General features: G+C 41.1%; 1 protein-coding gene across 1 annotated transcript in view; it reads left to right on the forward strand.

The window, feature by feature from the left end:
- LOC137176727 (protein unc-80 homolog) overlaps positions 1-15,451 on the forward strand; it is a 47,441-nt gene that overhangs the window by 17,451 nt on the left and 14,539 nt on the right. The window contains exons 19-42 of the mRNA XM_067582610.1: positions 173-271; positions 508-716; positions 2,790-2,896; positions 4,247-4,340; positions 6,089-6,261; positions 6,393-6,605; positions 6,715-6,850; positions 7,319-7,452; positions 7,731-7,908; positions 7,992-8,201; positions 8,700-8,797; positions 8,888-9,091; positions 9,224-9,331; positions 9,967-10,105; positions 10,460-10,641; positions 10,764-10,895; positions 12,763-12,949; positions 13,107-13,235; positions 13,650-13,793; positions 13,926-14,026; positions 14,175-14,261; positions 14,371-14,554; positions 14,741-14,835; positions 15,016-15,105. Of these exons, the coding sequence (XP_067438711.1) occupies positions 173-271; positions 508-716; positions 2,790-2,896; positions 4,247-4,340; positions 6,089-6,261; positions 6,393-6,605; positions 6,715-6,850; positions 7,319-7,452; positions 7,731-7,908; positions 7,992-8,201; positions 8,700-8,797; positions 8,888-9,091; positions 9,224-9,331; positions 9,967-10,105; positions 10,460-10,641; positions 10,764-10,895; positions 12,763-12,949; positions 13,107-13,235; positions 13,650-13,793; positions 13,926-14,026; positions 14,175-14,261; positions 14,371-14,554; positions 14,741-14,835; positions 15,016-15,105 (3,433 nt within the window). The remainder of the gene's footprint in view (positions 1-172; positions 272-507; positions 717-2,789; positions 2,897-4,246; positions 4,341-6,088; positions 6,262-6,392; positions 6,606-6,714; positions 6,851-7,318; positions 7,453-7,730; positions 7,909-7,991; positions 8,202-8,699; positions 8,798-8,887; positions 9,092-9,223; positions 9,332-9,966; positions 10,106-10,459; positions 10,642-10,763; positions 10,896-12,762; positions 12,950-13,106; positions 13,236-13,649; positions 13,794-13,925; positions 14,027-14,174; positions 14,262-14,370; positions 14,555-14,740; positions 14,836-15,015; positions 15,106-15,451) is intronic.

Consider the following 15,451-nt stretch of genomic DNA (forward strand, 5'->3'; position numbering starts at 1 on the left):
AGGTATAACTCAACAGTGGCTTAGAGCTCAAATCTTCATGCTATACTTGATTTCAACAAGTACATACGTCTTTGAGTTTCCGTGGGACAATCGAATGGGTGGTTGGGTTCAGTTGGTGTCCGAATCAGGTGGCCTGAGCGCTCTATCTGTGTGTTGGGGTGTGTGTGTGCAGGTCAGAGGCGGGTGTGTCCGGGGAGAAGGGTCAGGTGTCCAGTGCTGCAGATGAGTGTCGCAGCTACATCTCCAGCAGACCCCCCCAGACACCCGAACAGTGAGTGTCCACCTCACAGCATCTCCATATAGCACCATCTATGTCGAGCCAAGCTGCCATTTCTCTGTTCAAAATCAGAAAAACTTCCTGTCTCCTAACTTTTAAAAGTCTTCATGTTGCTCCTCCTCCCCCCCTCAATGAGGAACAGGTCACAGCGCTTAACATATTAACACTGAAGCATTTTCTCTTAAATAGACATTTAAATCCTGCTTTCCCTCTCTCCCTCTCTGTACCAGTGAAGAGCAGATCCCAGGTGCTCTGCTGGGCAGGAAGGATTTTTGGAGGAAGATGTTCAAGTCGCAGAGCGCCGCTAGTGACACCAGCAGCCAATCAGAACAGGACACCTCAGAGTGCACCACTGCCCACTCTGGCACCACCACTGACCGGCGCTCCCGTTCCAGATCCCGTCGTATTTCACTACGCAAGAAACTGAAACTGCCGATAGGTAAGAGCAGTTATTCTGCAACAACTCCAAATCTTCTTGAACACTGTTTCCATTGAATTGCACTGTAGCAGTTAGCTAATATTATTGCACTCTTGCACATTCATTGAACAATGTCAAGCAATAAACCAATAAAAGTTTTGATTGTCATTGTGATTGTCACAGGTGAAGCTCTGCTGTCTCTAAGAAATATTTGCATCACTCAAACTAACTGCATTTGCACGGATTTCTGAATCCTGACTCATCTATAGTGCAGAACAAAACAACACTAAAATAAAATAAAAAAAATAGGCAAATCCTTAATTTTTAATAGTAACCTCCAAAGAGTTACCTTTCAGACAATTAAGGACATTAACTATTGTATTTTAAAATAATACAATTCAGCATTAAAGAGAAAATCCAGGGACTTTGAAAAGATGTGGGGACATTTTATGGGTTTCCTGAAAAAATTAAGTTAAGTTAAGTAAGTTTGGGCAAACTGTACATCATCAGTAGTTTACTGTCTTTCCTTTTTAGTACTTTTTCTGTAGTTAACTTATTTGTTGTTGTTTGTTTTATTTTTATATACAAACTGTATATTTTTGATTGTCTTTTGTGTGTTTGATATGTATTCAAAACTGAATAAATCAAATTCAGCACTATGTCAGTCAAATTAAATTAAATAAACAGGATAAAATCTAATTAAACTTAATTTCTTGGCCCAAATTCAAGAATCTTCAAGGACGTTTTTTTTTTACACTGTGTTAAGATCAGTTTTTACTTCATATTTTTGTATGATAATGCAACGTCCGGTTTTCTTTATGGCAAGAATGTCTAGTTTTGGTCTAGTAAATTATTATCTGTTCTCAGTGCTTAACAAATCTTCCGAATCATTTTTTTTTTTTTATATCAGATCCATAGACAGTATGCATTTCCATGACCATACCATTGCATACGCTGTCCTAACCGTCACCTTGAAATTTCACTCTAACATGATATGTTTTGTATGTCTAACATTGGAACACTGCCATGTCAGCAAGGCCAAGTCACCTCATCTCTTTGGTCTGTTTTGTGTTCCTTTTTGTGCCTCAGCATGCCGTGGGACTGTTCGCCTACCACTCACTCTCTCTGTCTTACGTATGTGGATGTGGAACCATCTTCATGTTTGTGTCATGTCAGTTTGTGTTGGTCATCTCTCCCAGTGTGCACGGTGCTCCAGACCTGGGTCAAATTGTATTTTGCAAATCGTATTAGACGGATGGAGGGTGCTGCATACTTTTCTTTGATACCCTTTATTCAGTCCTACAAAGGCTATGATAGGGGTATAAATGAAAGCTAGCTGGTGAGGTAGCCACGTCTAGCATTAGCTAAGGCTAAAAATTCTGATATATTACTCAACCAATATTTTGGTACTTCAATTTTTTATTCCACATAACTAAATGGGGGGGGGGGGGGTCATATATTAATTTTTTTATGTTGAATTATTGATATTATTGATTTTCCACATATATATTTACATAAATAAAATATATTAGAGGGACAGACAGACATATAGAAAGGCAGGGATACATTTAATCCCTACCTATAATCTTAATAAAGTAAATCCAGAAAAAGGATAGAAGTACTGTTTTCACCTTACCCTGAAAATCATCCAAAAACAGATTGCAGTATCTGCAGTTTTTAGGTATTATGGATTTTGTGGCAGTATGCCTTTAGGTAAAATAATCAGCCTTAAAATTTAGCATAGTTTACTCCATCTAACTGGCAGCTACTTATGTGAAAACATACCATAAAAGTATATTTGCAAATACCACTCGACCATGGTCTTTTGTTTAATCCATCAGGAAACAAGAAAAAAAAAATTTGTACCTTTTTTGAATGAACCTCAGTCTGTGATTCGTTATGAGCTTAGATACCCTGAATATGTGTGACTGTACAATAACAATGACTGAATGTTTTCCCCCCGATGTTCCCTCCTCTTCCTCGATACAATGTGTGTGCATGTGCACTAACCCAGTGTGTGCAGTACATCTGTGGCTTTATACTTTTCTTTGTTCTGCAGTGTCAGTTTTTCATGTACAATTATTTATATTCCAGGAAACTGGTTGAAGCGTTCCTCTCTTTCTGGACTGACCGATGGTGTCGAGGACCTGCTGGATATCAGCTCAGTGGATCGACTCTCCTTCATACGACAGAGTTCAAAGGTCAGGAAGGTTGCAACTGCCTGCCCAAGTAATGAATTAGAATTAGCATACATCCCATGTCTGCATTAATGCTTCAAAATATATATATATAGATGTCTTAGTAATAGAATATGTTTAAATGGTGCAGAAATTACAATATGATAATGAAAAATAGATATTAGTCAATAGAAAAGAGTGAATAAACTATTTTTTGTATCATGTTACAGTAGCAGAAGAGTAAATGATAGCCCTCATCAGACCAATGGGAAACCCTGGAACCCTAAACTTTCTACACAAAAGTCAAAAGCCCTGTTTTCTAGACCATTAGGTCAACAACAATTTATCACAGTTGTTTCACAAATCCAAAAACAAGTTATCTGTGCAGAAAGCATTTGAAATCTATGGAGCTTGGGAGGGGCCATGGGGAAAAAAATAACTAATTTGTGGTCTTGATTTAGTAATTTGTGCTCTCAGTTTAACAGAATTCACCTTCATGCCATTCTCTTGTCCGGTGTACACCCTTACTATGGATCACTTGAATTTAATAAGGTTTTATTTTGATCTTGGTCTCTGAGGTCCCATAAATATATTCTACAGGATAATAGAACTTTTTCACCATAAAATCTTTCATGCTCATGTGGATGTCATCCAATTCATCAAAACTCATCGTCAGGGTTCAGGATTGCTCTCAAACCTGAAGTGAATCATAAGAAAGTAACTGTCATTACAGGGGAAATGTCTTCTTGATAGCTTTTTTCAAACTTCCGGCTGACTGAATGCCCTCCACAAAAAGATAGATAAACCGAGAGCACTAATTAAGTAATCCCTGCCCACGAATTAATAAATTGACAGTACAAATTATTGAATCTAGAGCATAAATGATTAATTCAACAGCACTTATTAAATAATCCATGTGCACAAATTATTAATTCGAGAGCACAAATTATTAATTTTAGAACATGAATTAAGTCAAGTCAGTTTTATTTATATAGCGCCAAATGACAGCAGTCAAGTTATCTCAGGGTAGTTTTCACATAAAGCAGGTCTAGACTGTACTCTATGTGTGGGGAGAGAGACACACAGAGAAGCACAACAACAACTATAATAACAATAACAATAACAACGATAATAATAATGGAAATATGACTTATAATAATAATAGCAGGCGTGGGCGTCAAGCAGGACCACGGCAGCAGGCAGTCCAAAACCACGACCAATGGAAGTCTGCGATCTATAACCAACGAGACGGGAAATAATCCATGTGCACAAATTATTGAATATCCAGTACAACTTATTAAATCATATCTGTGTGTGTGTGTGTGTGTGTGTGTGTGTGTGTGTGTGTGTGTGTGTGTTTTCATGCATCATCAGGTGAAGTTCACCAGTGCGGTGAAGCTGTCAGAAGGCGGCGCTGCTGGACAGGAGTACGGCAGGGACGAGGAGGAGAATTTCTTCAAGCGGCTCGGTAAATGGAGATCTGGCAGGAGGAATCCATCCAAGCTTCACCACACAGAAGAGAAAGATGGTAGACCTCCCCCACCCCGGGGTGCCCCTCGCCCACCCACGCCCCCATCGTCCTTTGTCTATTTCTCACCCTCTCTGTTTGTCCGTGTGGTTTCGTGTCTTGTCTCCTCGCAAGTCGTAGTCTGTTCTTCTTCTCTCGTACACCATTCTCCATGTCAGCTCTGCCGGATAGCTGCCTGCTACACTCTGTTAGCCTGAATGTAGTGTTTTTTCAACCCATCAGAGTGTCTAGTTTGTAAAAATACACTTTTTTTCCTGAATGTTTGGCAGGATCTTTATGCTGAACTGTCTGCTACAAACTAGCTTCCAAAAAGTTCATGTAAAACAACACAATGGTAATGAAAAGCAAGACTTGGTAGCAATTGACAGAGGAAATACAGAATCTTCCTTTTAAAAATGAAAATATAAAACACACTTTTGTTTGATTCACTCATTACTATCAAGTTGCATAATGCGTTTTTGGATCTTGACCCATGCTAGGGACTAGATTTAAGGAGATTTTGGCCTTTGCTTCATCAATTTTGACCTTTTTTAAAATATACAACTGCCAACATTATAGAAGAACTTTAAATGAATTGAGGACATTTACATAGTAACTATGAACAAAGAAAATTATGTGCATTTACATCAAATTTCACAGGATTTTGGTAAAGAAAAGGAAAACATATATTCAAACCATTGCTGCAGTGTTTTTCATTGACTTTTTGATACACATATATGTGACATCCAAATTTCTATCCATAAATTGTGCAATTAATTGCCTCAGAGATCACTAGGCCAGACATTCAGATGTGTTGGAGTGAACATTGTTTGTTTTTTTTCCACAAAAGGCAACCTGTAGTTGCCCAAATATATCATCCTTCCTCAAAAGAACCAGTGTTATTGCGTTATAATGAAAAAATAGAGCACTCTGATAAATTTTCAGGATTCTCCTGCAACTGTGTGTTGTGTTACCAATTCTACATCCCCTTCTTTTCCAACTATGCACGTCCTGCTCTGTATTCAACAGCGGATCCCCTTTCTCTTTCTTTCACTTAACGGTGTAAAGAGAGGAATGGAGGACATAAGAGTTTGGGAATAACTCCCATCTATGAAGCCATCTTTCTGCTGTAAAGCGAATTTCTGTGCTACGTCAAGCATGGCGCTGTCAGTTCTCTCTCCATCTCTTCTGTGGTGACGTCTGGTGGTATTTTCCAGTGCCTGAGTTTCAGTCAAGTGATAAAAACAGAATGGTTCACATACAGCTTTCTACTGTATGGCTACGGTTACACCTGGCATTTCAATATGATTCATAAAGAATGTATTATATGAGATTCCATCTGATCTACATTAATTTTTGTCCCTACTGCTCCTCCACATGATCGCTTTTTTGTGTGCCTCCTGGTGAAGCCAGTTAATGAATATCTCAAGATAATTCATTGAAAATCCAAGTGTAACCGCTGCTGATGGCTATGTGTCCATCTCTCACTCAGCTTCATTTGTCGGTGGCTCTTCAGTGCTTTCTGTTAAATGTCCTGGATGGTGATGTTGCTTCATGCAATGTCTATAATCTTCAGAATTGTTGTAGACATGGAAAACAAGTGCAGTCTTTGCCTCGCAAACGATTACACCCACTCAAAAAAATGTCCTTTCCCTTGTTCTCTTTGCTTCTCTTCTATTGTCTTCTATTCTCTTCATCTTTTCCTCCAGGGCCGCATGGTTTTCAGGAGCGTCTAGCAGCCAGTCAGGAGGCAATGAAGAACAAAAATGTGGTGAATTTGGGCGCCATTCGACAGGGCATGAAACGCTTCCAGTTCCTCTTGAACTGCTGTGAGCCAGGAACCATACCTGACGCCTCCATCCTTGCTGCTGCTCTGGACTTGGTGTGTTTTAGAAAACGCCAATCCAATCTTTGTATTCTGCACATGACGCATCAGTGTAAACATGTAATCTTGGGCTGTTTTATGTCCTCAAAAGCTGCCACCCTGACATATCTACTTTCTGGTTCTTACAGGAAGCTCCGGTCGTGGCCCGAGCCTCCCTCTTTCTTGAATGTGCCCGATTTGTCCACCGCTGTAATCGCGGCAACTGGCCAGAGTGGATGAAGGGCCACCACGTTAATATCACCAAGCGAGGCCTGTCCAGGGGGCGATCACCTATTGTGGGTAACAAAAGAAACCAGAAACTCCAGTGGAACGCTGCCAAACATTTCTGCCAGTGGGGAGACGTGAGTTGAAGATTTTGCAAAGGCTTCTGATTGTTAACGTTGACAATTTACAGCTTTAAGGCTTCATTTATTGTAAGAGTGGGTGTCTTTATGTATTTTATCCACTCAGGCAATCGGAACAAGGCTCAGCGAACTCTGTCACTCTGACAGCGAGAGCCCTGCCAACATCCTGGGTTACATTTACGATGAAGAGACCAAACGAAGAATGAGAAAAGAAGACGAAGAAGAGGACTATTTAGATGACAGTGAGTCAAAAAATGAGACACAATATTGACACAAAAGTCTATATTAAATGGGACATATCATGCTTTTTTGTGATTTTCTGTTATTTATATACTGTTATAATGATGATGTCTATATTAAACATAGTCAAAGTTCCAAAATCTGAGGTGAACATATGTAAAAATGCTGTCCTGCAAGTCAAAAGCCAGGGCTTCAGCCTGCTCTGATTGCTTCGTTTGCAATGTTACCTCTATGTCTTTGTGTTGTCCACATGCATATTTTGCATCAGATTTGGGCTCGACCATACACGGATGTATTTGAGAAATTTCCGTTTCAAGAAAAAGAAGTGAAATCCTGCTGCTATTGTCTGTTGTCTGCATAATATGTCCCCTTTAAGAAAACTGCTCTTGATATTTGTCATGTGTTATACTTCTTCAACTAATTTGGCTTTAACTACAGTGTTTTATTTGTACTAATTTCCCACCCCAAAGACACAGTCAATCCTACAAAATGTGGCTGCCCCTTTGCTCTGAAGATGGCTGCCTGCCAGCTGTTGTTGGAAATCACCACTTTCCTGCGAGAGACCTTTCCTTGTTTACCACGGCCACGCACAGAACCACTTGTGGTTAGTGGTCACATTTACTGTGTATTTGGACAGATCACGATGACAAACCATAGTTGTTGATTGACTTTGAAAAGCAAAAACTGACAATAGTATTAGGAAAATAATGATTTATGTGTGGTTGTTTGGTTATTATATCAGTATTTACTAATAGAAATTTGAAACATTATGCAGAAAATATGCTTAATACATCCATTGGATTGAATGTGTGAATGAATAATACAAGAAAATCAGTGAATTTACTGGAAATATGTAATACTAATGATACTCACATGCTTTAGGATCTGGACAGCTGCCGCCTGCGTCTGGACCCGGAGCTTGGTCGCCATCGCTATGAGAGGAAGATCAGCTTTGCAGGCATCCTTGATGACGAGGACGGACACGATTCACTCAACAGCAGCAGTCATACTCTGAAGTCTGACACCACGTGCGATGACAAGAAGACCCCTGAGTCCCAGGGTGAGACATTTGGTTTATTACTGCCCTGCCAGCTTGTTATTATACATAGATAGATAATTTCTCCCCACCTTCCACCTCTCCAGCACCCATCCGGAAGATTCGTATCGGAGGCTCCCGGCTGCTTCAGATCAAAGGGGCACGTAGCTTCCGTGTAAAGAAGGGTGGCTCCCTGTCATCTATACGCCGGGCGGGGAGCCTCAAGAGCACCAAGCTGTCCCGGCAAGACTCGGAGTCTGAGAACGAGGAAGGGCTGCTGTCACAAACACACAGCAGGGACACTGTCACTGACATAGGTAAGTTACAGACAAAACACTGGCAATAATGCTGAAATTCTTTATTTTATGATGGTGCATACTTTAAAAATAAAACACGAAATTAAAAAAGACGTTTTTTACCGAATTGTCACATAAATAACATTTGCTAATTAAGTGGCATTACACTACATTTTACTTTGTTTGTGTGGACAATCTTCTGGTCACTGTTTCACAGCACAGAACAGAAAGAGGACGCTGTGTCATTGCAAACTGAACTATATTTTTTTAGAGTTGCCAATGGCCAACAATTCAAAGCCAGTTCAAATAGTACATGTGTTTCCTCTTCTTTACTTTGTTTGCAATAAAATAATCGAACAATGCTGCTCAAAGCAGATGGTTAATTAAGAGCATCCTGTATGCAAGCTACGAGGTTCACAGGAAAAGATGAAGGGAAAAATGAAAAGCACCTTAAATTCCACATCAAGACATTTCCCTCTGAGATTTTAAACATTTTGGTGTCCTTGTTTCCTTTTCTAGGCAGCCCCTTCAGCACCAGTGAACCCAGCATAGAGCCAGAGGGCCAGAGCACAGGAGGAGCAGAGGACAACTACCACCGCAACATGTCCTGGCTCCATGTACGGTTATCAATATGTGTGTAGTATATGTGCCCATACCGCGTCTGCGTGTTGCTTTTTACATACCGACTTCCCTCTCTCTCGGCACAGATTATGATCCTGCTATGCAACCAGCAGAGTTTCATCTGTACCCACATAGACTTCTGCCACCCACGCTGCTACCAGCACCACAGCCGCTCCTGCGCCCGTCTGGTCCGCGCCATCAAGCTTGTGTATGGTGAGACGGTCGACAGCCTGAGAGAGGACAGCACCTCCTCCGGTAACATCGGGGCACGCGCCAAGAAGAACAAAGAGGTGAGTTTCACAAACAGAAACTGTCCTGCACTAAACTAAAACCCCAATCTTGTTATTTATGGATTAATGAACAAAATGAGGGATGGGTTTGTGTTTGTGTTTGGTGGTTTATGAAAGTCTCTGTACCTTCAGTGTTCAGACAAGTCTTGCCTGAGGACCCCGTCCATGAAGAGGAGGCCCACTGACACCAACACAGAAGGGAAGAAGGACACCGGCATGCTCAAGTACATCCGCAACCAGGTGATAACAGTGACTCTGTGTGCACGTGTCAAATCAACCGCTTGATTAATTAATTAATTATTTTTACAAGAAGTTATTTAGATAGAAGAACTTAGCCTTCTTAAAATAAACGGAGGAAGTCATGATGCTACAGTGCAGTTATGATGCATTTTAACTTTAATACAGTAGAGTTTTTTGTATTGCTTTACAGCACAAATGGGCATTGTTTTAGAGCACAGAATAAAATCTGGCACTGTTCTCCCATAGAAAACAGTGTTAAACCTTGCAATGACAGACAATATGTGAATGAGTTTCTCTCTGTGCTGCTTTTTTGCAGACTAATGCAGATAACTACCAAGTTGTTCTCCTTATTCCAAGCAAATTGCAGGGACTTTAAATGCATTGATTCCTACCATCCCTCCATTACATAATGACATTAATTTTATGGAAAAGATGCACCTTCCATTGTGTGTTTACAACCGCAAATGTAAAAGCTTTCATTATCTGGGTATAAAAAATTCTACCGGGAAAAATAACAGAAAAACATAATTATTTGTCAGGAAATGTTGCATATTACCACACACTTTACCTTTTAATCTTATCTATTACTCCAAAACTGCTGTTAAATTGATTTTCCAACCTGTGTTTCTCTTCAGGTGATGAGCTTGTCGCCGGCTCCTCTTTCACTGCTGATCAAGGCAGCTCCCATCTTGACCGACGACATGTACGGAGACATCCAGCCTGCAGCCTGGGAGCTCTTGCTCAGTGTGGATGAACATATGGCGGCCGCTGCTGGTGAGTCGGCCATCAGGCTGTGCATCCATGCTCTGTGGGTTGCCTCTGGAGGTTGTTGTGCCCTTCAGAGTTCGGATTATGAAACTTAATTTCATTTGGTAGCTTTACTTAAACATTTTGTCCTAGATATTCAAATGCTTTTGCTCAATCACTTTTAATTTCTTTCTTCCCTTCCTGTTTCTTTCTGACCACCATCATAACACACTTTTACCTTTGAATCACTCCTTTGCCCTCAACCATAATTTCTCTTTTCTGCCCTTTCCATCTCTCCCTCCCTCTTGTGTTCCCTCACTTGCCCTCTTTACTCCCTTTCTCTTTTGTCCTCCCTCTGCCCCCTCTCTGAATCCCCTCCAGCTGCCATGTTCCTTCTGTGTGCGGTGAAGGTCCCCGACGCGGTGACCGAAATGATGATGGCCGAGTTCCAGCACCAGGAGGCCTGCCAGCGCATTAACTCCATCCTGAAGTTTTACACGCTGTGGCGTTTCCGCTACCAGGTGTGGCCTCGCATGGAGGAAGGAGCCCAGCAGATCTTTAAAGTATGGAATATTTTTACTGATCCCCAAAATGAAAGCTCTGTTTTCATTTTGTCCCTTGAGGAGACATTCTCTCTCTCTACTCAGCTACTTTGACCCTTTGTGTACTGTTTTTGTCTTTTCAGATTCCTCCACCCAGCATCAACTTCACTCTGCCATCTCCTATACTTGGCATGCCCTGTGTCCCCATATTTGACCCCCCTTGGGTGCCCCAGAACACTGGCAGTGTCCAGGACCCAATCAATGAAGACCAGTCTGTAAGTCTCTCCCCTGATCACATGGGTTGCCTATTATGCATAATGCAAAAAAATATTCAGTATATTATTATTATTATTATTAGCAGAAGTGGTCAGGCTAATAGTATTTGTAAAATATATACACATAGTTTTGAATCATATAGGACTTTTTAAATTACATAATACTGTCAGTCATGTTACTTTCAAATGCACCTCTAGATGTAACATCACACCTGGGTTAGGTTTCAGTGTAAATTTGGTGCTATGCATTGCAAAATGAAATCACATTACCTGTAAAGAAAGCTCAGTTTAGTGATTATCTCATACAATATGGCCAAAAGTATGTCTGTCCATTTATTTTTGTCTACTTTTGTTGTGGGGCCCCTAAGTTCCAATGAAGGGAACTCTAAACGATAGAGCATTCAATTATATTTTAGCTGCATTTTCAACTTTGTAGGTGACAGAAAAGAGAGAGAGAAAAGAGACCCAGAAGTGCAGCTTCTCAGCTTTTATATAATCTCAGTTGGTCTGTGATTGGCTGCAGGGTCCCTATATTTTATTCAACATCACTTCCCAACCTCACTAATGCTCTTGTGGCTGAATGGGAGCAAATCCCTGCAGCCATGTTCCAGACAGATTATGGAAAAGCTTTCCTGAAGAGTGGAGGCTGTTACAGCAGCAGATAAAGGAACATAAGTTTGGAATGAGACGATCACAATGGACGTCACATTTGAGCATCCGCATACTTTTGGCCATATAACGTATAGATACATATAGCTTATTTTGGACCCGACAACTTATTAAAAGCTGATTCAATGCACTTTAGACTGCTTTAAAAAACATTTGTTACTGCTATGCTTGTGTAATGTGACCAACTGCACCAAGAAATCTGCTAAAATTTCAATTGTTATTTTTTAAGGTAAAATGGCCGTTTGAACTAGTGAAAATGATTTCTTGGTGTTTCCTTTTATTTTTCTCTTTTTTTTGTTTAAAAGCATGATTATCAAAATATTTTTTATAGATTTTGATGAAGACTTACAAGCACATGTTCTACAATTGTCTTTGTTTTTAGTACTCCACATTAATTCAGTCAGTCCATACCATAGTAAGTTGGTATTTCTGTCCGGATGTTTGTACTGATGCATCTTGTTACCTCAGATCATTAATAACAGGAGAGAAAATTTTTCTCCATTTAGTGTTTTTAGTCCATTGGGAACTATAAGTTTTCATCATGGAGCAGAAGCTGGGGGAGGTTCATGGTTCATTTCGGATAGTTGCATCTTGATCAGTGATACACACCACACTCAAAAATGTCTTCTGGCTCTTGGTCTGATTGTAAGAAAACAATAACAGCATGCATCGGACATTCAGACATTTTGTGTGTGTTGTGCTGTTTATGCATGGTCATTGGATGAGAATGACTTTGCTGGTTATGTTTTCATATCATGCCTATTTGGATATGTATGTGTATGAGCACTCGTGCAAATGCTATGAGGCATTTACTGTACACAAGATACAGTAAATTCTCCAAATTCCAGTCTAAATAAATTTATTTGTGTCACAGTTTGTCATGATTGAAATCTTTCCTATTCAATACTCGAACAGTGTTCTTCATCATGCTCAGGGTGGCATTAGAGCATGAGGTGAATGTGCTGGAGGAGAGTTACTGTATTAATGTGTTGTCCGGTCATTTTACATTACAAAATGCTCCGCAGATGTAATAGTAAGCCTAGAATAGCTGTGCACACACGTTCCTGAAAAATGTAAACTGTCAGTTTTATATTTATTTCTGCATTCCCTCATTCTAAATCTTCTGTATATCTGCACCTGCTGGTCTACCTCTGTGCTGTTTGACCCAACACCACCCGTCCATGCCACCCCCTTCCAGAAATCCTTCTCGGCACGGGCGGTGTCACGCTCCCACCAGCGAGCCGAGCACATCCTGAAGAACATGCAGCAGGAGGAAGAGAAGAGGCGTCTGGGCCGTGAGGCCAGCATCATCACGGCCATCCCTGTGGCTCAGGAGGCCTGCTACGAGCCCACGTGCAGCCCACCGCCCGAGCAGGAGGAAGAAGGTGGGGCTACCAGGCACACAAGCACATATTCTACACACAAGTACTGATGCCTGCTGTAAGAGTTTGATTTGAATCTGCTGAGAGCTCGGTACCCTGATAGCATGTTGTTTTTTCCTGTGTCTGTACTGGTCATGTCTGACATTGATCCCGCCAGCAGAAGAAGTGGTGAACCTGGCATCACGCCGTCTGTCTGTCAGCCCCTCCTGCGCCTCCAGTAACTCCCACAGGAACTACTCTTTCCGTAGGGGTTCTGTGTGGTCCGTCCGCTCATTGGCCAGTGCCGAAGGTATGAATGACACAAAAATCAAAAGAAAGAAAGGAATAGGTTTTGACAGTGTTGGTCGGTCAGCCACTTTGGTCAAGACTGAAATAACTCAACAACTATTGGATGGATTGTAAAAAAAGTTGGTGCAGACATTAATGGTTCCCAGAGGATGAAAGTACTTTGCTGCACTCATGAATTCTGCTTCAGCACCTCCATGAGGTTGACAGTTGTGGTTTTGAGTGAAATATTTCAACAACTATTAGATGTATTGCCATGAAATTTGGTACACACATTCGTTATTTTGGTGATCCCTTAAATTTTCTGCTAGCATCATCATCAGGTCAATTTTAAATTTGTTTAGTGCTAATTTGCAAATGTTAGAATCCTAACACTCTAAACTAAGATGGTGAGCATGTATTTTTTGCTCTTTGCCAGATGAAGAGAACACAACAGAACACACTCCTACTCACCACATGCTACAGCCACCCCAAGCTGTTTTCCCAGCATGCATCTGTGCTGCCGTCCTTCCAATAGTGCACCTCATGGAGGATGGGGAGGTTCGAGAGGACGGTGTGGCCGGTAAGCTGCTCTCAGTAAAATGCATTATTTTTTCTGCTGCATGGGTCTCCCCTCCACAAACATGAGGCCTGTTCCATAGTATTTGGTCACATACTGTATTTACAAGCACAAATAATGTCAATGTTTCCTCAGTGAGCGCTGTTGCCCAACAAATCTTGTGGAACTGTCTGATTGAAGATCCGGCTCTGGTCCTCCGCCACTTTCTGGAAAAACTAACAGTGAGCAACCGGCAGGTAGGCAAACATCTGGAGAACAAACAGCATCAGATGTGATGAATCAGAATCTGCAGTGGACTTGTTTTTCACAGTTACACTTACTGCAAGTCAATGGGGGTAAGTGTGCGTGCTGAAAGCTCAAAATGTGTATTTCTTGTGTTGTCAGGATGAGCTGATGTACATGCTGAGGAAGCTCCTGCTCAACATCGGAGATCTGCCAGCCCAGACCTCTCACATCCTTTTCAACTACCTGGTAAGGCAACAGATAAAACTGAGCTCTGATCTTATATCTTCACTACTCCTTAATCTAACCATCTGTTTCTCTCTGTCATCCATCCCTCTCTTGAATCTCCCCCTCTTAGGTGGGACTCATCATGTATTTCGTGCGGACTCCCTGCGAGTGGGGAATGGACGCCATCTCGGCCACGCTCACCTTCCTGTGGGAGGTGGTCGGCTACGTGGAGGGGCTCTTCTTCAAGGACCTCAAGCAGACCATGAAGAAGGAGCAGTGTGAGGTCAAACTGCTGGTCACTGCGTCCATGCCAGGTGAACTGTGGTGCTAAAAACATTGGCAATTACAGTCTCTGAATCACCTTGACCAAACATCTTTTTCTCGAATGATGATTGCATTTCATTATGTGTACAATAGAGACAAGGCTGAGAAAAAGAACTTAAATATGTGATATTTTTTATAAAATGTATAATACATTTTCTTCTGTATTGTTGATGCAGGAACCAAGACACTGGTAGTGCACGGGCAGAACGAATGTGACATCCCAACACAGCTTCCAGTCCATGAAGACACTCAGTTTGAAGCCCTGTTGAAGGTAAGAACACTGAGGTGGACTGTCAGGATACTATAGTTCTCTCCTTTATGTGGTTTACTCATTCACTAATAAAGGAGGAGTGCAAGATTATTTCACGGTTGCTATTATTCTTAGTTTTGGATGTCAGCTATATATTTATGTAAGCGAAGACATCCTTGATCTCTTTTTTCCCCCAACCAGGAGTGCCTGGAATTCTTCAACATTCCCGAGGCCAGATCTGCGCATTACTTCCTTATGGACAAACGGTGGAACCTCATCCATTATTCCAAGGTATAGTAGAAACATTTGGTGCTCTAAGCTAGTTATTGACGTTCAAGAAAACCATGTATCTACATATTTAGTGAAGTTCTCAGATTAACTGAAAAATTAAATGCAATTTGATTGATTGATAAATTGACCAACTACCATCTAAAAAAAAAGCATTTCCATGAAGCTAAACAAGGCTGTTTTTCTTTTGGCAATATTTTTTTATTGGACAGCAATGTAGTATAACTTCAAGACATAAGTGAAAAAGAAAAACTTAACCTGTAACTCGCAGGTGTAATACAGTAAAAAGCTTTTAGCAACAGCAACGGAGTAAGAGCTGGGCCGGACTTGCTCTTCTTGGTTTTGAAGC

The sequence above is a fragment of the Thunnus thynnus genome, chromosome 24, assembly GCF_963924715.1.
Source record: "Thunnus thynnus chromosome 24, fThuThy2.1, whole genome shotgun sequence".
NCBI classification, from domain to species: Eukaryota; Metazoa; Chordata; class Actinopteri; order Scombriformes; family Scombridae; genus Thunnus; species Thunnus thynnus.